This window comes from Budorcas taxicolor, chromosome 18, assembly GCF_023091745.1.
Source record: "Budorcas taxicolor isolate Tak-1 chromosome 18, Takin1.1, whole genome shotgun sequence".
Lineage (NCBI taxonomy): Eukaryota > Metazoa > Chordata > Mammalia > Artiodactyla > Bovidae > Budorcas > Budorcas taxicolor.
Window position 1 is genome coordinate 65,490,732 of NC_068927.1, and position 23,238 is coordinate 65,513,969.

General features: G+C 45.1%; 3 protein-coding genes across 3 annotated transcripts; all 3 read left to right on the forward strand.

Moving 5' to 3' along the window:
- Positions 1–242: 242 nt before the first annotated feature.
- LOC128063749 (vomeronasal type-1 receptor 1-like) lies at positions 243–1,112 on the forward strand. The gene has a single exon (XM_052656562.1). It carries the CDS (start codon positions 258–260, stop codon positions 1,110–1,112), a length of 855 nt encoding a protein of 284 aa, XP_052512522.1. The 5' UTR covers positions 243–257.
- Positions 1,113–8,450: 7,338 nt separating this feature from the next.
- Positions 8,451–9,359, forward strand: LOC128063752 (vomeronasal type-1 receptor 4-like). Its single transcript, XM_052656566.1, has one exon. The coding sequence runs from the start codon at positions 8,451–8,453 to the stop codon at positions 9,357–9,359; it is 909 nt and encodes a 302-aa protein (XP_052512526.1).
- An 11,711-nt stretch (positions 9,360–21,070) lies between these two features.
- On the forward strand, positions 21,071–21,979 carry LOC128063755 (vomeronasal type-1 receptor 1-like). Its single transcript, XM_052656569.1, has one exon. The coding sequence runs from the start codon at positions 21,071–21,073 to the stop codon at positions 21,977–21,979; it is 909 nt and encodes a 302-aa protein (XP_052512529.1).
- Positions 21,980–23,238: the final 1,259 nt, after the last annotated feature.

A 23,238-nucleotide genomic window follows, 5' to 3' on the forward strand; every position in this document is an offset into this window, starting at 1 on the left:
AAAGTTTGTGATGGTGAAAGGTATACCTAATGCCAACTGTATGTTCTGCAGGTGAAACCATTTCTCTGGAGTATGACAGCGTCTTTTTTTCTCAAGACAGTTGAAGGGTGAGACTCCTTTTCCTAGTTGGTTCCGTGAGAAGACTGCTGATGTCATCACTGCCCAGCCTCTCCTCTGCTCCAGGTCACTCTGACAGCCACTCCACGTCTTTGGAGAAAGATGTCCGTGTGACCGCAAGCCAGGCAGCTCTGAAAACCATGTATCTCTTACAGATGGGAGTTGGGTCTCTGGCCAATGTCATTCTTTTTTTCTATCACATCTCTCCTATCTTGTCTGGACACAAGAAGAGACCCACAGACACGATTCTCACCCACATAGCTGTGGCCAACCTTTTGGTTCTTCTCTCCTCCGGGATCCCCCACACAATGGCAGCTTTCATTTCAAGGAAGCCCCTGTGTCCTCTTGGGTGTAAATTTGTGTACTATTTACAGAAAGTGGCTTGCAGCACCGCCCTGTGCTCCACCTGTGTCCTGAGCACCTATCAGTCCTTCACTCTCACCCCTGGGAGAGAAGGGAGGTCATGGCTCAGGGGAGGAGCCCCCAGGGTCACAGGTTCTTTCTGCTGCACCTGTTGGCTATTCAGTGTTTTAATGTACATTTATGTTCCTGTGAAAATCACTGCTTCACCGAACAGACACAATTATACTGATGCGCAGGGCGATTGGTTCTGCTCCTCCTCAAGTCCCAGCGCAGGGATTGTCGTCCTGTGGTCCACCTCGGACGCCGTGTTTATTGGCCTCGTGGTCTGGTCCAGCAGCTCCTCGGTGCTTCTCCTGCACAGACACCACCAGAGGGTGCGGAATATCCACACCCCCACTGGGCACCACAGATGCCCCCCAGAGACCACAGCCGCCCGCACCATCCTGATGCTGGTGGTCACCTTCGTCATCTTCTACGCGGTGTCTTCTATTCTTGTTTTCTATATCACTGCCTTTTTTGATTTTCGACAATGGTTGATACAGACCTCTGATATCTTGGTTTCCTGTTTTTCCACCATTTCTCCCTTCCTGCTGCTCCTCAGGGATCCTAGAACTGCTAGGATCTGCTCTTGAGTTGTTAGCAGGTATGACTAAAAGTTCTCACCTTAAATTTATTGTATTTAGCAGACAGCTTGAATTATAACAGAAATTATCCTGTAACTAATCAGCACCAAGTTTTTTAATTGAGTCATAATGAATAAGGAGCGTTACATTAGTCGTAATTAATAAGTAACATCACGCCATATGGATACTGGCACATGCTGCAAATTGATCACCACAATTCTCCTTTACCATCTGCACCCCTCCCCACACATGGTACAAATGCTTTCTCCTGGTGAGAACTTAAAGTGTGAATGCCTCAGCATTTTCCAACAACGCAATGCAGTGTGATGAACCACAGTCACCATGCTGGACATCCCATTCCCACGACTTATTTATTTTGTAACAAGCTGTAGATGCCTGTTGACATTTGTATGTAAAATCCAATGAACAAAGAAGGTTAATTTAATGCAGGTGCTAACTTGGGGGATCTGAAAGTCAATCCATGAAATTATCTGCTCAGAAAAGACACAGATTATTATTGAGGAAGCCATTCACCCTTGACTATGGCAGCTTTCTGAAAGTATACTCCTTTCTTGTGGATCATTTCAAGAGTTTCCACAAACTTTATCTCCATTAGTTGTGGGTAATACCTGGCATACGTTAGCCCATAATTCAGTTATTGGTCTCATTAAATATTAATCCATGGTGCATGGAGATGTTATTTCCTAGTGAAGATAAGAAATCTGAAAAGTGAAGAAGGTCTTTTTCTATATTAACCTTCTCCTTTAAACCTGGATTTTCTTTACATAGTCGACCATCATCAAATTCTATTGTTTAGGCGGACACAATAATTGGAAGGACAGACTAGAGGCTTTCCTCTTCATATTTGTCACTTGAGTATTTCATTTTCATCCTTGCAAACAGCAACTTGGGATTTATTTTCTGTTTGTCCGATCTTACTATTCCTGTGTTTTATTTTGTCTTTTCTTTGGACATTGTGGTATTTGGTCTGTTCATATTTTCCATTTCTTCCTGGTTCAGTCTTGGAAAGTTGTACCTTTCTAAGGATTTGTCCATTTCTTCCATGTTTTCCATTTTATAGACCCAAGTGGTCTCTTAAGATTTTTTGTATTTCTGGGGTGTTGGTTGTACTTTCTCATTTTTCTCTTTGGATTTTATTGATTGAGATCTCTCCCTTTTTTTTCTTAACGAGTCTGGCTAAAGGTTAATCAATCTTGTTTATCTTTTCAAGGAACTAGCTTTTAATTTCATTGACCTCCTCTATCACTTATCTTTCTCTCCATTTTATTTATTTCTGCTGTGATCTTTATGACTTCTTTCTTTTTAACTTTGGGTGTTGCTGTCCTTCTTTCTCAAGTTGCTTTAGGTGTAATATTAGGTGTTTAGCTGAGTTTTTTCTCTAGTTCTGTGGCTTTAATCTGTATAAACCTCCCTCTGAGAGCTGCTTTTGCGGCATCCCATAGGTTTTGAATCAGCATACTTTCATTTTCATTCCTCTCTGGGATTTTTCATTTCCTCCTTTATTTCTTCAGCAAACCATTGGTTTTTCAGTAGCATGTTGTTTAGCCTCCATGTGGTTATTTTTCAGGTTTTTCCTTGTAGTTGATTCTCGTCTCATAGCATTGCAATTTGAAAAGACTTTTGAGATCATTTCAATTCTCTTAACTTTACTGAGGCTAGCTTTATGACCCAGCCTGTGAACCTCCTGTAGAACAACCTACGTGCCATTGAAGACATTGTGTATCCTGCTGCTTTTGCATGGATGCTCGATATATACCAACTACAGAGTCGAAGGTCCAATGTGTTATTTTCAGGCTGTGCTTCTTTCATTTTCTGCCTGGGTGATCTATTTACTGATGTAAGTGGAAAGTTGAAATCCCCTCCTATGACTGTGTTTCTGTTGACTTCTCCTTTTATGTCTATCAATATTTGGCTTATACTTTGAGGTGCTCCTGTGAAAAATGGATGCTTGAATTGTGGTGCTGGGGAAGACTCTTGAGAGTCCCTTTGACAGCAGAGAGTGCAAACCAGTCCATCCTAAAGGAAAGCAACCCTGAATATTCATCGGAAGGACTGATGCTGAAGCTGAAGGTACAATACTTGGTCCTCCTGATGGGAAGAGCCAACTCAATGGAAGGGCAGGAGGAGAAGGGGACAACAGAGGATGAGATGGTTGGATGACATCACCAACTCAGTGGGCATGAACTTGGGCAAACTCTGGGAGATATCAAAGGACAAGGAAGCCTTGATGTGCTGTAGTTCATAGGGTCACAAAGAGTCAAACACTACTTAGCAACTGCACAACAAATGTTGGTGTATATATATTTAAAATTATTATATCTTTTTCTTCAATCGATCACTTGTCCCTTGTTCATTATGTAGTGTTCTTCTTTGTCCCTTGACAAAGTCTATTTTATCTCCTATCCAACTCAAATGGCTGAGAACCTAGAGACAGGCTGGTGGTCAGAGGGAGATCCATGGGTGACTTAGAACAAATAATAATCTCCTTATAGAGTCATGTGGACACGAGGGAGACCTGAGGACTGGGAGGAGGGAAACAGCAGCTTCAAAGAGATTATTTTCCAGATTAAACAGACCGAGATCATATATAGAAAGTGTTGTGAAACTTAAACTCAAGGGAAGCCAAGCCTCCAGATCCCACGCTGATGATCAGTGAGAACACACTTTGGAACAGTTTGGAAGAGTGAGGCCATGAAGGAAAATGCCCACCGGGAGACAGTGAAGGGAGCCCGGGTGCTCTGTGAGTGTCCCTCCCCCGGCTATGACTTTCACTGTGAACTTGGGCTCTCCCGCAGGGAACACAGAAAACGCTCCTGCCCTCTGCTCAGCTGCTCGCGTGGACCTTCTCAGTAATTGCCAGTTGTTGTCCCTAGTCCCCAGGGGTGGGTGAGGGTGACGAGCACTGGGGGTAAGATCTGGCCCTCACTGGAGACGCCCCAGACTCTCCATGCAGACATGTCACCTCCGCTCCAGATGACATGATAATGGCTCCTCTGTGGGGAGAGCGGGCCCAGGGGCCCTGCCCCTATAACTGGGGCCCGTCCCGACCGACACTTCCCTGCACAGAGTGTGGCGCCGAGCGCAGGCAGGTGAGTGCTCCCTTGTGTTCAGCCTCAGGGCAGGAAACAGGAGAGCCGGCTCTCAGCAGGAGAGGAGCTCAGAGCTGCATTGTCAGCACCTTGGGCAGGACAGGTGCCCCCGTGCCCTGGCTGGCAGGTGGAAGGGGGGAATGTGCTGGGGTGTGTATCTGAGTGGGACCAGAGCTGGGAGTTCACTGCAAATCCCGGGTCCTGGGGTCCCCGACAATGAGGGGAAGAGGGAGGGGGTCACTGTGGAATCTGTGCCAGGTCCTGTATGAGCGGAGCCCCGGGCTTCTCAATCTTGTATAAAAGGTTCTAGTGACCTCCTCGAACCTAATTGATTAGTGCTGGATGTGAGTAAGGTGAGATAAATAGATGTGCAGAGTCTGGGTTAGAACCTGCAAGTCCTGAAATAAGATCCAGTGACAGACACACACACAAACAGAAGCACAGAGAGACAGGCTGCCCTGTAAGAACAACCTTCACAGTTGCTTCACCGGCTGCAGTCGGCTCAGGAATTCCTGCCGTGATATTTCACTGTGACTCTCTCTGCATTTGTGTTATGTACGTCAGTGTGGCTCATGTTTTCCTCTGTCTAACTGAATGGCAAAATGCCCTCTGCCTTTTTAACTGGAGCAGCTGCGCTTACTGTGCAGCCGCTCAGTCGTGTCTGACTCTTTGTGACCCCATGGACTGCAGCCCGCCATGTTCCTCCATCCACGGGATTTCCCAGGCAAAAATACTGCAGTGGGTTGCCATTTCCTTCCCCAACCCCTATGTATAAAGTGACAAATAATGAGAAGCTACTGTTTAGCACAGGGAACTCTACTCAGTGCTTTGTGGTGACCTAAATGGGAGGGAAATGTAACAAGGAGTGGATAAGCGTATGTGTATAGCGGATTCTATTGCTGTACAGTAGATGTAACTCAACATTGTAAAGCAACAGAAGCTGAATACAAAAGTATTCCACTGTGTAACACGTCACAGCTTCCTTATCTGTTCTTCTATCAGTAGACCCTTGGGTTGTTTCCATGTCTTGGCTGTCGTAATAAGGTACTAGTGAACACGGAGTGCAGGTGTCTCCTCCTGATCGTGGTTTCTTTTCCTTGGATCTATCCTAGAAGCGGGACTGCTGGCTGGTATGGGAGTTCTGGTTTTAACGTCTGAGGAACTTCCGTAACGTTTTCCATGAGGATGTACCAGCTTACATTCCCAACAGTGTGTAAAGCGTTTCTTTCTCTCAACCTCCTCGCCAGTGTGTTGCCTTTTGGTTTTTGGAGAACAGACAGACTAACAGGTGAGAAATGTTATCTCATTGTAATTTTGACCTCATGACTAGAGATACTGAACTCCCGTCCATGTACCTTTTAACTCTTTGTATGTCTTCTTTGGAAAAATGTCTGTTCAGGTCCTTAGCCCATTTTGGGGGGGGGGGGGTGAATAGAGGAATTTTAATTCTTTTGTGTTGACATTTGTACAATAATATATTCTATAATTAAACAATTTTTTAATTAAAAAGAACTAACACATATTTCCCACCCTTGCCACAGCTATATTTCTTATGTTTGCCCTCTTAGTGGTTGATGCCACCATCCCCCTCACCTGGAAATCTGGACCCCCCACTTTGACTCTTCATCCTCCCATCCAGTCTCCATGCCCTGCCCTTTCTACTTTCTGAAGCCATTCCTAGTCCATTTTTTTATACTGAGTTATACCTGATATATAACATGTGCTGGTTTCAAGTATACAACATAATAATTCAATATCTGTATGCATTATGAAATGATCACTACATAAGCCTAGTTAATATCCATCACCATATACAATTACAAAAAATTCTTTTCTTGTGATGAGGATTTTAAAATCTACTTTCTCAGCAACTTTCAAATATGCAAAACAGTATTATTAACTATAGTCATCATACTGTATATTACATCCCCCAGATTTGGTCCACCCTTTATCCCCATGTCTCTGCCACTGCTCTGGTAAAGACCGCAGCTACCTCTTGCCTCATGGCCCCAGCATCTTCCCAGGTATCTCTGCCTCCCCACTCACCGTCCACACAGTCCCAAGTCCATGCTTTTCAGTGTTGTATCTGATTGCGGCACTCCCCATGCCAGCAGAATTAAATTCCAGTCCTCAGACCTCTTTGTAGTCTGCTCTTGGTGACTTCTTAAAATTCTCACTCTCTTTCAGCCATCAACCAGACCCCTTTACATTTCCTTTATACCCTTCAAAAATATCTCCCAAAAAGAAAAGAAAAAAGATATAAAAATATCTTCCAAGAACTGACTTGGAAAAAAAAAAAAAAAAGTAACTGGAAAGTTCTAAGTTCAATCTGAGATACTGTTAAAAAACAGAACAGTTCAGTTCTTAGAAGCATGTTTGAAGGCCTTGCTGTTAAAAAAAAAAATCCATCCTATTTAGCTGAGGTATTTAATTGAGGAAAAACCTAATTTATGGGCTGCATCAAATGGGAAAGTGTCCACGTAAGAGAATGGGTGTCAGTGGTTTGAAGTATAATCCTGGGGACAATAATGGAGCTCTTTTTAATTTTAAAAAATATTTGTTTCTTCCTTCCTTCATTTTTGGCTGCACTGGGTCTCCATTGCGGCGTGCGGGCTTTCTCTCCTTGCGAGCGGAGGCTGCTCTGTAATTGCGGTGCACAGGCTTCTCACTGCGGTGGCCTCTCTTGCGGAGCTTGGGCTCTAGCGTGTGCAGGCTTCGGTAGTTCAGGCTCCCGGCTCTAGAGGGTGGGCTCAGGGTTGTGGCACTCGGGCTTAGTTGCCCCAAGTCATGTGGGATCCTCCTGAACCAGGGATCAAACTTGTGTCCTCTGCCTTGTCAGGCAGATTCTTAACCACTAGACCCCCAAGGACGTTCCATGGAGCACTCTTAAGAAAGGCCATGTCACAAATGATCCCACGGGGCTCCTCTGTCCATGGAAATTTTCCCAGGCAAGAGTACTGGAGTGGGTTGCCCTTTCCTCCTTCAGGGGATCTTCCTGCACCAGGGATCGAAACTGCGTCTCCGGCAGCTCCTGCAATGCAGGCGAATTCTTTGCTGGTGAGCCATTACGTGACTACCGGGTGTAAACTCTGAGCCTTTGACCCTCCCTTGCCCGTTTTAAACTGGATGATTTGGGGATCTGCCCAAATTGGATATTCACTCATTACTGGGTATGTGGTTCGCTAATATTGTCTCCTATGCATACCTGCATTTTCATGATTTCCTTTGCTCTGAAGACGCTCTTACATGATATACCACTGCTTCACCTTCGCTTTTGTTGTCAAATCCAAACCATTATGACCAAGACTAATGTCAGGGAGCTTGCTTCTTTCCTCTAGGAATTTCATGGTTTCAGATCTTGCATCCAAATGTTAATGCAGTTCAGACCATTTCTGTGTGTGGTGTAAAACAGCGTCCAGCTTCTTTTTCAGTTTTTGAAATTGAGATATAATTGACATGACGTTATGTCAGTTTTATGATTCACTGTTTGCATATATTGCAGCTGATCACAGTGCGTCTAATTAACACCTATTATATACATAGTTACATTTTTTTTCTTCTGGTCAGAATTGTAAGGTCTAGTCTCTAAGTTTTTATCTTTAGATGTGGATTTCCAATTTTCCAAACACCATTTATTAAAGAAACTAGCCTTTTACCATTATGTATCCTTAGTGCCTTTGTGAAAACTGATTAGCCAGAGGAGCATAGATTTATTTCTGCACTCGCTATTCCATCCCATTGATCTGTCTTTATGCCTATACCATACCGTTTCTGTTACCACTGATCTGACATATAGTTTGAAATGAGGAAGCTCGATGTTTTGTTCTTCTTTCACAAGATGTTTAGAGTATTTGGGAGTATTTTATGGTTGCATACAATTTGCAGATTTTTTTTTCTATTTCTGTGAATAATGACAAAAATGGGTGAACTAGACCAACAATGTTGTTCAACAAAATAGATATAACCATCACTTTGTAGATCCTGCATGGAGATCAAACATCAGGATGTAAAAGTAAATACAAAGCAAAACCAAATAAATAACGGTGAATGCTTTAACTGGTGTCTGGATTATGTTATCCTGGTAAAGTCATTCTCTAGACTGTGAGACACTTTTTTTTTTTTTCAGGACAAATAAAATGTGGGAATCCTTGTCCAGTATTGGTTCTATAAGAAGACAGCTGATGTCACCGCGACCACAGCCTTCTTTCTGCTCCAGGACACTCTTGACGTCCTCTCCATGTTTTTTCACAAAGATGCCCTGAGAACCACAAGTCAGGCTGCTCTGAAAATCACGTATCTTATACAGATGGGAATTGGGTCCCTGGTCAATGTCATCCTTTTCTTCCACAGCATCTCTCCAGTCTTGATTGGTCAGAGCCAGAGACCCACAGACATGATTCACACCCACATGGCGGTGGCCAATCTCCTGGTTCTTCTGTCCCCTGGCATTCCCCACACAATGGCAGCTTTTATTCCGAGGAAGCCCCTGTCGGGTCTTGGGTGTAAGTTTGTGTATTACATACAGAGGGTGGCTCGCAGCACCGCCCTGTGCTCCACCTGCGTCCTGAGCACGTATCAGTCCTTCACGCTCACCCCCAGGAGAGCGGAGTGGGTGATGCTCAGAGGAAGGGCCCCCAGGGTCACTGGCCCTTCCTGCTGCACCTGCTGGGTGCTCAGTCTCTTAATGAACGTCATTGCTCCTCTGAAAATCACTGGTCCTCAGGACACACACAACTATACTGATACCAGAGACAAGTGGTTCTGTTCATCCTCACCTGCTGAAACAGGTACGAGCTATTTGTGGTCCATCTCTGATGCCGTGTTTATTGGCCTCATGGTCTGGTCCAGTGGCTCCATGGTGCTTCTCCTGCTCAGACACCGCCAGAGGGTTCAGTATATCCACACCCGCGCTGGGCACCACAGATGCCCCCCGGAGACCAGAGCCGCCCACACCATCCTGATGCTGCTGGTCACCTTCGTCACCTTCTACTTCCTAAATTCTGTTCTGTCTTTTTATATTGCAGCCTTCTTCGATATTCGTCTATGGCTGATACAGACCTCTAATGCATTGGGCTCCTGTTTTCCTACCATTTGCCCTTTCCTGCTGCTTCTTAGAGATCCTAGAACTCCTAGGTTCTGCTCTTGACTTGTTAGAATGTATGGTTAAAGTGCTAAATATCTAGTAATCACTTTCAATAGCCATAATTATTCTGAAGTACTCAGTATCCTTTTTTTTGAGGTATAATTAACACATAACCTTGCATTCGTTTCAGACAGACAACACAATGAGTGGGCATTTATTTATGTTGCAGAATGATCATAGTAAGTCCAGTTATGATCCCTGCACGTTCACAGATGATACGAACTTCTTTCTTGTGATACGAACTTTGCCAAGTTTATTGATTTTATTTAGTTCTTTATTATTTGGCTGTGGGGCACATGGGATGTTAGTTCCAAAACCAAGGATCAAATCAGCACCCCCTGCAGTGGAAGGTCCAAGTCTTAACCACCAGGGAAGTCCCTGTGATGAGAACCTTGAAGGTTGACTCTCTTGTTGTTCTTCTTCAGTCATTAAGTTGTATCCAACTCTTTGCGACCCCATGGACTGCAGTACACCAGGCTCCCCTGTCCTTCACCAGCTCCCGGAGTTTGCTCAAAATTCAAGTCCACTGAGTGTGATGCTATTAAACCATTGCATCCTCTGTCACTCCCCTCTCCTTTCACCTTCAGTCTTTCCCAGCATCAAGGTCTTTTCCAACGAGTCGGCTCCTTGCATCAGGTGCCAAAGTGTTGGAACTTCAGCTTCAGTATCAGTCCTCCCAATGAATACTCAGGGTTGATTTCCTTTTCGACTAATTAGATCCCCTTGCAGTCCAAGGGACTCTCAAGTCCCAGCACCACAGTTCAAAAGCATCCATTGTTCATCGCTCAGCCTTCTTTTTGGTCCAGCTCTCACATCCATACATGACTACTGGAAAAACCATAGCTTTGACTATCTGAACCTTTGTCAGCAAAGTGATGTCTCTGCTTTTTAATATACTCTCTAGACTTATCATAGCGTTTCATCCAGTCTTTTCATTTCATGGCTGCAGTCACCATCCGCAGTGATTCTGGAGCCTAAGAAAATAAAATCCGTCACCGTTTCCACTTCCCCCCTTCTATTTGCCATGAAGTGATGGGACCAGATGCCACGTTCTTAGTTTTTTTGTATGTTTGACTCTCACACATGCTGAGCTTCCCAGGTGGCGCTACAGGTAAAGAACCCACCTGCCAATGCAGGAGACGTGGGATCAGTCCCTGGGTCAGGAAGATCCCCTGGAGGAGGGTACAGAAATCCAGTCCAGTATTCTTGCCTGGAGAATTAGAAGGACAGAGGAGCCTGGCAGGCTGTGTTCCATAGGGTCACAAAGAAAGAGTCGGACATGACGGAAGCGACTTATGCGATGAAATGCAACTGATTATATTCACCATGTGGTTCATCACATCCCCTTGACTAGCTTATTTTATAAGTAGAAGTTGATACCTTTTGGTGTCTGCACTCAACACCAAATTTCTACATAATTTCCAATGAGCTGAGAAGGTTCATTTAATTCCAGAGATGCCTTAGATCTGAAAGTCAATCCATGAATCATCAGCTTGAGAAATGTACAAACCATTACTAAGGAAACCATTTCACCCTTGACCAATGCAGCTGTCTGAAGAAAATCTCCTTTCTTTAGGAACATTTCAAGAGTTTCACCAAATTTTATCCTTGTGTGTTGCAGCTAATAGTGGACACACACTGGCACATAATCCAATATTGATCTCCGTGAATATTATTCTTGGGTGGGTGCAGATTTGATTTCTGAGATAAAGGTAATACACATGAAAATGGAGAATATGCTTTTCTATCTTACCGTGTACCTTTATTTCACTCCCATTTCTCCAATGTGCTGTAGTGTTACACAGAAAATCAGTGCTGTTCAATGGCTTGCTTCTCCTTTAAACCTGGATTGTTTACATGGTAGACTCTCAATAAATTTAGTCGATTAGATGGATGGTGTGAGCTGAAGGAAAGACCAGTAGCTGCCTTCTTTTTCATTTGTCACTTGAAGATATAGTTTTCATGATCGCATTTTGTAAATTTGAGATTTGTTTCTATTGGTCCAATTTGTTTTTTTTTTTTTTCTGTTTTTTTTTTGCCTTCCTTTTAGTGTGTTATTTGTAAAGTCCTATTTTTAAATTTAAGGTGCTAATGTATAGCTGTCTTCCAGTGACCTTTTGGTCATCATGTAAGGATCCCCCGATAGAATATCTATATACATTATTACTGACAAGTAATGCTATGGTTTTAGCTGTCATGAGATAGTTGTGCCTTATACAAAATAAGAAATGAAGAGAAAGTAGAGTTTATGCGTGTGTCAATGTGATTGCCTTTTCCAATGCTTGCAGTTCTTTTTTGTAAGTGTTTCTTTCTTTGTTACAATTTGTCTTCTGAGTGAAGAAGTCCCTTTGACTTTTAAGGAGTTAGTTCTACTATGAGTGGATTTTTTCAGTATCTATTTATCTAAAAAAATATCGTAATTTTACTTCCTATTTTTCCTGTTAAAGTGCATAAAAGGTAATAAAATGGGATCAATAGTAGAAGTATATTTAGTGGCAGACAACCTCCTCTTAAACAGTAAGAAATTAACTGCCTATGCATTATTTTTATCTTTAAAATAACTGAATAGAAGTAATTTCAACTCTACTTCATTTTTCACACTACTATATACAAACAAGGTAACCTACTATGTGGCACAGAACTGGTGGCCCTCCTGCTCAGCAGGTACAGTAAGAATGGGGGTCTCTAATGGGAGTCAGTTGGACTGAGGCGGATGAACCTAGAGCCTGTTGTACAGAGTGAAGTAAACCAGAGAGAGAACAACAAACATCATCTATTAACGCACGCATACGGAACCTGGAGAAATGGCATCTGAACCTGTTTGCCAGGCAGGCATGGAGACGCAGAGGTAGAGAGCAGGCGCCTAGACACAGCGGGGGGAAGGCGAGCGAGGGGTGAATTGAAGGGGCGGCACTGAAATATATGCGACTCCATGTGTAAGCAGCGAGCCAGCAGGAAGCTGCTGTATAGCACAGGGAGGGCCATAGAGGGGTGGGATGGGGAGGGCAGGGAGGCTCAGAGGGGGTGTATATGTACATATAGCTGCTTCATGTTGTCATATGGCAGGAACCAACACAACATTTTTAAGCAATTATCCTCCAATTAAACATTTTTAATATTAATAATAAAAAAGATGGCGGTCCAAGGGAAGGCCAGGCCAGGGCGTCTAGCGCACAAGAAGACCAGTACTACCGTTGCCTTTACACAAGTCAGCTCGGACGACAAGACCACTTCGGCTGAGCTGGTGGAAGCTGTCAGCACCCGTTACAACAACAGATACCATGAGACCCGCCATCACTGGGGAGGCCGTGTCCTGGGTCCCAAATCAGTGGCTCCCGTTGCCAAGGTAGAAAAGGCGAGGGTCAAAGAACAGGCCACCAAACTGGGCTAATGTACACTATTGAGCTTTCTGTACGTGAGAGTAATAAATACTTCTTAGACCAGAAAAAAACTTTTTTTGGCTGTTTGACATGTAGGAACTTGGTTCCCCAACCAGGGATCGAAACTGCACCCTCTGCATTGGAAGTGTGGAGTCTTAACCACAGGACTCCCAAGGAGGTCACCCAAAATTTCTCATAGAAAGTCACAGGAATACTAGACTCGGGATCCAGTGATGATGCTCATTATTTTGGAGACATGAAAATGCATTGAGTGTTATGTGGGGGAATGAATGGGAGGGCAGTTTGGAGGAGAATGGATACATATATACAGCTGAGCTCCTTTGCTGTCCACCTGAAACAGTCACAACCTGGTTAACTGGCTATACTCCAATATAAAATATATAGTTTAATTGTAAAAATCTGAAAAAAGAGAAAAAAAAAAGGATTTGGGCTTTTTTTCCAGGTTGATGAAAATTTCCTAAAATGAGTGTGGTAAAGACCACAACAGGCTTTCCTGGTGGCACAGTGGTAAAGAATTCACCGGCTAAATGAGGAGACGTGGATTTTATTCCTGGGTGGGGAAGATCCCCTGGAGAAGGAAATGGCAACCCACTCCAGTATTCTTGTCTGGGAAATCCCACGGACATAAGGGCCTGCAGGGTTACAGCCAGTGGGGTCGCAAAGAGTCCGGCAAGACTTAGAGACTAAACGACAACAAAGAAACCACTCTCTGAATAAAGTAAGATCACTGAGTGGTGTACTTTAAATGGGTGAGTTATGTGGTATGTGAATTAAAGCTGCTCAAAGACACTGTTACCAAAACCGAATTGGTAAACACCTGCCTATATATAAGAAAATACCTTGAGGAATAAGCCCAATTGGAAGTGTGGTATAAGAAAACAAAGTTTGATGCACCTTCAAGCGATCCTATAGTACTTGATGACAACTTTGATTCTGAACTACCGTTTTCCACAGGGAATTCAGAAAAAAGTTTTCTGCCAGCTATTTGGCTGCCCATTCGGATCTTTTCATTGATTCTCAAAAGCTGTCCTTAATCACCCAAGAAGGAAGATGATTTACACTGGGGATAACATTTGCTCCTCACTGGAAACGCCCCAGACTCCCCACGAGGTCAGTGTCACCCACTCAGCAGGTGACGTGATAATGGAATCTCTGTGGAAAGACCAAGGTTAGAAACATCGTCCCTATAACCACGATCTCAGGTGCTCGGGGCTCATCCTGAGTGACACGTCCCTGCACAGAGCTCTGAAGCAAAGACCAGCCAGGTGAGTGCTTCCTTCTGTTCAATCTCAGGGCAGAGACTGGGAGAGACGTTGCCTCCAGCAGGAGAGGGACTTTAAGACTTAACTCACACTGGGCAGGACAGGGGCAACACAGCCCCAGTTGAGCATCCTCATCCATGCTCTATTGGGTGGAGGGCGGTTGTGAGCCAGGGAGTGTCTCAGGCCGGGAGCAGAGCCGGGTGGTCCACCGTAGATCCCTGTGCCCTGGAGTCTCTAAAGATGAGAGGAGGGATGGGGTCTCTCTGGAATGTGTGCCAAGCCTTGGATGACCCAGTCACTGAGCTCCTCTCTATTGTTAACAAGGGCCCTGCTCATTGTGGGCTTTCCTGATAGCTCAGCTGGTACAGAATCTGCCTGCAATGCGGGAGACCTGGATTCGATCCCTAGGTTGGGAAGATCCCCTGGAGAAGGGGAAGGTTACCCACTCCAGTACTCTGGCCTGGAGAATTTCACGGGCTGTATAGTCCATGGGGTCGAAAAGAGTTGGACACAACTGAGCGACTTCCACTTTCCCTGCTCATTGTAGCAGACCTCACACATCTATGCTTGCAGGGGAAGGAGTCCCCCTGCCCCCTTTCTCAGTATATCTGCACCTAAGACCCTACTCCAGGCTCCTTTAGTCCCGTTGCCCACAGCTCATGATGATGCCTCTAAGCAGCTCATACCCTGCTTTCCTTCAGCACTGGGCTACACACCAGCTCTGATTTCAGGGCTCACCTGTGATGAGTTACACACTCCTCTGTCAACACAACAGAATTAATTCCTGCTGCTTCCACTGTGTTGTAGGCATTTTTACTCACAGAAGTTAAAAAAAAAACAAACTATACGAGAAAGTTAGTGTAGCAAAAAGTACTCAGGAGCCAAAGAGCCAGAACTGCCTTGAATGGTGTTTCATGAAGGAAGAGCCCTGTCAGCACCTGCTGTGAGCTGGTTTCTGACTCTGGCTGTGGTGGTGGCCCCCGTGTGTGACCGTGTGGGGCTGGGGGTCATGGACTGTGTGGGGGCAGGTGTGTCCTTCTGATCGTGACTGTTGGTGTCAGGGAGGCACCTCACCTGCGGGGTTGATTTCTGTGTCTCCCAGGATATGTACATCCGGTAGGATTGACCACACCTCACCCCAGTGAATACCCAGCCTCACAGGAAGGTCATGGGCCATGTGTGTGGGAGGAGAGGTGCAAGAGGATGAAAGGACAGGCATGAACAGGAGTCACTGGGAGCTGTGATGTAGGCAGTCATGAGGGGGCTTCCGGAGGATCCTATGAGGAGTTACTGTGCGTTGAGATTCATGTCAGGGTTTCTGCTGATACAGTTCCATCGGATTCATGGAGCAGCCGCATTAGGAGGGCCAGGCTCAGGGCACCCCCAGGATGGGCCACCGCAGCCTGAAGGAGGCTGGACGGGACACAGCGCAGGTAGAAGTCGCTGTACCGTCGTGCAGGGCAGGGCCCACAGTCCACTCACCTGTCCGGGGCTTTTCCTCGGGGGCTGCCGGGAGATCAGGGGAGCACGTCCATCTTCGAGCCCCGGGAGCTACAGCGAGATCAGAAGTACCTGAACAGGCCTGTGCCTCGGGAACTGTCGCGAGATCAGGAGCATGTGTCCAAGTCCTCTTTCCAGGAGCTGTCGCGAGAGCAGGGTTACCAGGAGCTGTCGCGAGAGCAAGGGTAAGCGTCTAGGAACTGTCGCGAGAGCAGGGTTAGTGTTTAGGTCCTCGTCCCGGTAAACTCTGGCGAAATCGGAGGTGGTGCCTGCACACAGCTGCTCAGGCACGAGCCAGAGCTGAGGGAGAGGCCGGCCGGGAGCCACGGTGCTTGTCGGGCGAGCGCTGCGTCTGCCGGGAGAGTATTTCTTGTTTCCGAGAGCTCTCGATGTATCAGGAAGAGAGAGCGGAGAGGAGGAAACGAACAAAAAGGTATGGATCTCATCTTGAGGTGAAGAGAGTGGGTCAGTCGTGACTGGGGGCGCTCCTGAGGTGACTCTGAGCAGGTGGAGCCAGGAGGCTGAGCCCGAGGGACCAGACCCCTGACGTGGCGGGAAGAGGGCCGACTAGGAGCTGGGAGGTGAGGCCAGGACGGCTTTCCCGCTTTGAGGGGAAAGAATGCCGCCGCTCTGGTGGGAAAAGGAGCGAGGGCGGCCGTGGGGTTAGAAACGCCTGAGGTGCCCGAAGGCGCTGTTTCCTCCTCACGTTGCCGCAGGTGCTCCGTGACAAGGGGAATGTTCATCTTTCCAAACGCCAGCTCGTGGTTTCCTTGGTCTTCTCTATTGTTTTTCTGGTCTCTGCTTCATTTATTTCCATTCTGTTCTGTTTTATTTCCTCGTATCCATTGACTTTTCCTTAGTTTGGGGTTTGGTTTTTGGGGGGCGGGGGAGGGGATGGTGGTGGTATTTTGGTGGGTTTTGGTTGCTGTTGATCCTTGTGGTAAAAAGCTAGCTTGATTACTAGAATCTTTTTTCTTAATGTAGGCATCTGTTGTGAAAAGGCCCCTCTTAGAACAACTTGTGCTAAATCCCATAACCTTCTGTTTGCTATGTTTCCACTCACTCTTGTCTCAAGGTCTTTTATTTCCTTTTGCATTTTGTGACCACTGTTTGCTCTAGAGGTGGTTGTTCATCTCCATGTGTCTGTGAATTTTCCGACTTTCCTGCTGTTATTGGCATCTAGTTTCATATCATAGGGGTTAGAAAAGACACTTCATGAGATTTCAGTCTTAAATCTGTTAAGACTCGTTGGGGGACTTCGCTGGTGATCCAGTTGAGATCATTTTTGTATATGATAGTGCCCAACTTTTGTTTTTGCAGGTTTTAAAATTGGAATATAAGCTCATATAATGTTATGTCAGTTTCATGGGTAAAATAATGATTCAGTGCTTATGACTAATACTGTTAGTTTGACATGTATACACTACAGTGTGTAAAATAGATAACTAATGAGAACCTACCGTATAGCACAGGGAACTCTGCTCAGTGCTCAGTGGTGACCTAAAGGTGAAGAAAAGAGGGGATAAGTGAATCACTTTGCTGTACAGCAGAAACTAAATAATATTGTAAAGCACGCAATGCAACTCAACTATACTCCAATAAAAACCTGTGTTACAACATTGTAACAGCCATCCTCCAATGACAAACATCCCATTGTATAATACACCACAGCTTCTTTGTCTATTTGTTTATAGTGGGCACTTAGATTATTTCCAGGTCTTGGATGTTGTAATAATTCAACAACAGTGTATCTGGGTGGGACCAAGGCGCTGACTTCACTGCAAATCCCTGTGCCCTGGGTTCCTTGACAATGAGGGCAAAAGAGGGGGGGGGGTCACTGCGGAATCTGTCAGGTCTGCATGACCAGAGCCACTGAGCTTCTCAACCATGTGTAAAGCCGTCTAGTGACTTCTCAGAACCTAACAAATTAGACTGTGGGTTATAATTTCTGCTAAGACATTCTGCCGGGAGCCACCACGGGAGATCCCACCCATGACAAAAGTCATGTGGAAGAGAACTGTTAAGCAAGGCTTCAGAACTCTTCGGGCTCCCTAGGCTTTCTCGAACATCTACCCCAAAACCAGAATCTGTTTTACTATTTCATGATTTTCACCAACTCCTCTGACATTAACAGGGGGCTATTCCTGACCACCTCTCTGGAGAAAATCAACGTAGGGCTATAGCTAATAAGTCTGGACATGAGAAAAATATTTCCAATCAAAACCCCTCTGTTAGCATTTTAGCTTGCTTGGCAGATATATCCAGACTCCTACAGCTACACATGTGATTATTTACAGCCTCCCAACTGTGAGAGGCACAGAAAGCCTGAAACATAGAGCCTTTCAAAGAGTTAAAAGTTATTAGAGTAGTGCTAATGTAGGATTTCATTATTGGGCCAATGCTCATTGCCAAGTTCCCATATCTTATCCACTGTGCACCTGGGAGTACATTAGTTAACATAGTTGGAAAGTGAGAAAAACAAGTGTAGCCTTGAAATGAACCATATCGGACTTTTGAGCTAATTGGTTCTTTCTTGTAACTCACTGCACCTTTGCTTCGTGAGACTGTAACTCTGTTTAATACTTTCTGAGGCTGACGTAGATTAGAAATATAAGAAAAAACATTTCAAGGGAAAATAAGTTTTCTGGTTGAGAAGCCTTTATCAAAAGAGGGTCATAAAATGTTCACAGGCCTCCAAGGCCAGAGGATAATGTACACAACATTGTATATGGGAAAGGTTTGCAGAAAAAATCCTGGTTTTGATAAAGACAAAACAGATGTAATGTTTGGGCTGACTCTGTATGACTTTGCATCTTTCATTTCCCTCTATGTATAAGACAAGCTATATAAGTACCTTTAAAAAATAAAGCTATCGGGCCTTGCTTACTGAAGTAGCTTGGTCTCCTCGTGTCAATCATTTTCTCCCTCCCTCTTTCTTCAGGCTGATTCCCTTGGAGCATGGAGGCTCCCTGCGTTCACTTATCTGCCCGGGTTTCTAAGACCTGAACGGGAAGACGTTCTGCGTCTTCACTCCCTCGGGAGACCGGGAAGGCACCTGTGGCCTCCGTGAACAGGGCAGACTTCTTGTCTCGAAGTTTTATTGGCTTTCTATGTAAACCAAGGAATATCAGCCTCTGTCTCTCCCCTATTTTCTTATCTACAATAGTCTTTCCTTATCTCTCTCTCTAAATCATCCACCGACGCTGTTTTTCCTTCAGGTTCCGCTGGATCCTGCAGGGGCTGGACCCCGGCACATTCTGTTAGAGTTCTGGATGTTTTTAAGTTGTGTGTATAGATGTTACTCATATTTTTGTCTCTCTGATTGAATGGGGGATATGCTCCCCCGCTACTTTATTTTGGAGCAGGAGGAGAAAGAAAAAAGACTTCGTAATGAGATGAAATCTAATGAATTTTCAACTCTGTGAAAACTGCAAATGCTAGAAAATAAGCAATGTATGCCCTTTTTAAAGAATTGGAAGTACTAAAATGGAAAACCAACAAATGACCTACTGTATAGCACAGGGAACTCTGCTCAATTTGATCTGGCAGTCAGGATGGGAGGGGAGTTTGGTGGAGAATGGATACGTGTATATGTATGGCTGAGGCCCTTCACTGTTCACCTGAAACTATCATAGCATTGTCAATCGCCTATACCTCAGTACAAAATAAATTTTTTTTAAAAAATGGTAATAGGATTAGCATAATACTGTCTGTGACAATTCAGTGCTGAATTTAATATTTTCAAATACAGTGAAATGTAGCTTGAACCATGGAATTGTCTGAGTATTTCTGTCCCAAAATTCATATATTGATATCATAACCCTAAACATGATGGTGTTAGGATGTCATGAACTATAAAAGTGCCCTTATAAAAGAGACCTGGAGAGCTCCATGACTCTTTCCATCACCTGAGAACACAGCAAGAGGCACCAGTCATGAATCAAGAAGGCAGCTCTCCTCAGACAGGAACCATGCTGCAGCCTTGATCTTGGACTTCTAACCTCTGGAACTGTGAGCAATAAATTTCTGCTTATAATCCTCTCAAGTGGGTGATGTTTTGTTGTACCAGTTCAGACATTCTAAGGCCAGTATTGACAAGGACCCCAGGTGGTCGTCGTGGCTAAGACTGAGCGCTATCAGAGGCAATCTCAGAAAAGGCTGAGTGATTCTGCACTGGACGCAGCCTGCTCCGCCCTCCCCAGCGGCCCCCCTGTGTCCCTCTGTGCAGGGCTGAGGTCCCGACTCCTCTGTCCATGGTCCTGGGCACATGACAAGCTCTCTCAGCAGGGCTTTCTCCCTCTCTTAAGAGGCCTGCACAGACCAGCTCTGACTTCTGTGCTCACCTGGGATGAGGTGAGTTACACACTTCTCTGCTGATGCAGCGTCACACTAATAATTATTGCTTCTACTGGCTTGTGTGCATGTTTAGTCACAGCGGATACAGAACTCCAAGTGATCTGGTGGATTTCTCTGATAGTAACTGAGGGAAATGTCACCAGACTCACAGAACTGTGGGGTGAGGGGTCCTCCTGGAGATTCTGTCAGACTCCTGCACACGGAGTCCCCATCAATCCATTGATTATGAGGCAGGATTTCCTACCCAGGGCTTGCTCCAGAGGGATTTCTGCTCAGGAATCTTTGCTCCAGTATAATCTTGGTTCCTTCTCTTCACCTGCTGTCCCTTCCCTTGTGGAGGCAGTGATGTCCCCTGTCTCTCACCTCTGTTACTGATTCGAGAATTTTCCGTCTATTTGGTGTTTTCCTTGTTAGGACAGAGAGGTGACTCCCAAGCTCCTCACACGAGGAACTACAAAGTGCAGGTCCACAACTGATTTCTTAAGTTATACTGTGTGTGGTAATTCTGATGAAATGTGAGTTTCAAGTGTGGATAACTGACTCTGTTGAAACTGTGTTAAAATCAGCTGGACAATCGTATAAGTTCAATACTTTTGCAATTTGCGATTTTTTTCCTTCATGCACTCTTAAAATAGGCAGGAATGTCTCTAAGAGGTTTGGTGTATCTGCTTTTCTGTCCTGTCGCACAGTCATATATACTCAGTACATATTTGTAACATCTATTATGCATCGACCATGTTGGTAAACAAGATAAAAGTGGTCCTTTAAAAAAATGTGTTTATTTATTTGGCTGCATTGGGTCTTAGGTGCAGCGCATAGACTTACTTGCTCCTCGGCCTGTGGAACCTCGGTTCCCCGATAAGTGTTTGATCCTCTGTCCTTGCATTGCAAGCCGGTTTCTTAACCCCTGGGCCCCAGGGAAGTCCGGGTGTGGTTCTTAACTTCATGGAACTTACATGCTGGTGGAGAATAAGGATATGCCATATTAGGACCTAATATACTAATAGTGAAAAGTATAACTGATGTCACGCATGTGTCCTAGAGGTTGAGCTCCACATGTGGAGTATGACAGTGTCTCCCTTCTCAGGAGAGGAAAAGATCAATAATTCTTTCCCAATGTTGATTCTGTAAGATGACTGGTGATGTCATCTCCTGCCCAGCTTCCTTTCACCTTCAGGACACTGACGTCTTCTCCATGTCTGTTCATAGAGATGCCCTGAGAAACCCAGGGGAGGTGGTTCTGAAAACCATCTTTCTCTTCCAGGTGGTGGCTGGGGCTCTGGGTAATGTCATCCTTTTCTTCCACAGCATCTCTCCAATCTTATTTGGCCAGAAAAAGAGACGCACAGACGTGATTCTCACACACTTGGTGCTGGCCAATCTCTTGATTATTCTCTCCTCTGGGGTTCCCCACACAGTGGCAGGTTTTGTTTTGAGGAACCCCCTGAACAGCCTCGGGTGTAAGTTTGTGTATTACGTACAGAGGGTGGCTCTCAGCACCGCCCTGTGCTCCACCTGTGTCCTGAGCACCTATCAGTCCTTCAGTCTCACCCCCAGGAGAGTGGAGTGGGTGATGCTCAGAGGAAGGGCCCCCAGGGTCACTGGCCCTTCCTGCTGCACCTGCCGGGTGCTCAGTTTCTTAATGAGTATCTGTGTTCCCTTGATGATTACTGGTCCAGAGAACACAAGAAATGATACTGACAATCAAGGGAAGTGGTTCTGCTCACCCACAGCTCCTTACGCAGGTTTTATGTACTTTTGGTTCATCTCTGATGCCGTGTTTCGTACCCTCATGGTCTGGTCCAGTGGCTCCACGGTGCTTCTCCTGCTCAGACACCACCAGAGGGTGCAGTATACCCACACCCACACTGGGCACCACAGATGCCCCCCGGAGACCAGAGCTGCCCACACCACCCTGATGCTGGTGGTCACCTTTGTCATCTTCTACGTGCTGAATTCTATTTTTTCTTTTTATATCAGTGCCCTTTTAGATTCTTGTCTATGGTTGATACAGACCTCTAGTGTCTTGGCTTCATGTTTTTCCACTGTTTCCCCCTTCCAGTCACTCCTGAGGGATCCTAGAACTCCTAGGTTCTGCTCTTGAATTGTTAGAAAAAGTGGTTAAGTAGCTAAATACGTAGTGCATCCGTGTTTAACCTCTCAGTCATGTCTGACTCTTTGCAACTCCAGGGTCCTCTGTCCACGGAATTTTCTAGGCAAGAATATTGGAGCAGGTTGCCATTTCCTCCTCCGGGGGATTCCCCTAAACCAGGGCTCAACCTGTGTCTCCTGCATTAGGCAGGCTCTACCACTGTGCCCCCTGGGAAGCCCCTTAGATACATAGTAGACAGCTTCAGTAATAGCCAATTCCTTTCTTCTGTAATTATTTATATATTTGTTTTATACCCACTTTTATTGAAGCATAATTAATGTGACATTGTATCACTTCAGGTCTTACAACATTATGATTGGATATTTGTATACGTTGCAGATAATCAGTCAAATAAGTCTAGTTAATATCTATCTACCGCCAGGTTGTTTTCAGTGTTTGTCACATCTGATTCTTCGTGATCACGTGAACTGCAGCACACCAGGCCTCCCTGTCCTTCACCACCTCCCAGAGTTTGCTCAAACACACGTCCATTGAGTCGGTGACACCATCTCATCATCTCGCCCTCCGTTGCCCTCTTCTCCTCCTGCCCTCAGTCTCTCTCAGCATCAGGGTCTTTTCCAGTGAGTCAGTTCTTCACATCAGGTGGCCACAGTATTTGAGCATCAGTCCTTCCAGTGAATATTCAGGGTTGATTTCCTTTAGGATGGACTGGTTTCATCTCCTTGCTGTTGAAGGGACTCTCAAGAGGCTTCTCCAGCACCACAGTTTGAAGGCATCAGTTCTTCAGTGCTCAGCCGTCTTTATGGTCCAACTCTCACATCCATACGTGACTACTGGAAAAACATAGCTTTGACTATATGGACCTTTGTTGACAAAGTGATGTTCTCTGCTTTTAATACACTGTCTAGATTTGTCATAGCTTTTCATCCAAGGAGCAAGCGTATTTTCATTTCCTGGCTGCAGTCACCATCCATAGTGACTTTGGAGCCCCCCAAATAAAATCTGTCACCATTTCCACCTCTGTAAATACTACAAAAATTTTCCTGTGACAAGAACTTTGAAGATTGACTCTCTTACCACTTTTCATTATGCAATACAGTATTATTAACCACTGTCTCCATGCTGTACGTTTATATACCCATGACTAATTTATTTTTTATAATTAGAATTTGGCACCATTGATGTACTCAGTACAAATTTTTACACAAAATCCAAACAACTTTGAAGGTCAAATAGATAAATGTTCATGC

What these genes read in the sequence shown, in the direction of transcription:
- LOC128063749 (XM_052656562.1), top strand. Translation starts at nt 258, where the DNA reads ATGTATCTCTTACAGATGGGAGTTGGGTCTCTGGCCAATGTCATTCTT.
- LOC128063752 (XM_052656566.1), top strand. Translation starts at nt 8,451, where the DNA reads ATGTTTTTTCACAAAGATGCCCTGAGAACCACAAGTCAGGCTGCTCTG.
- LOC128063755 (XM_052656569.1), top strand. Translation starts at nt 21,071, where the DNA reads ATGTCTGTTCATAGAGATGCCCTGAGAAACCCAGGGGAGGTGGTTCTG.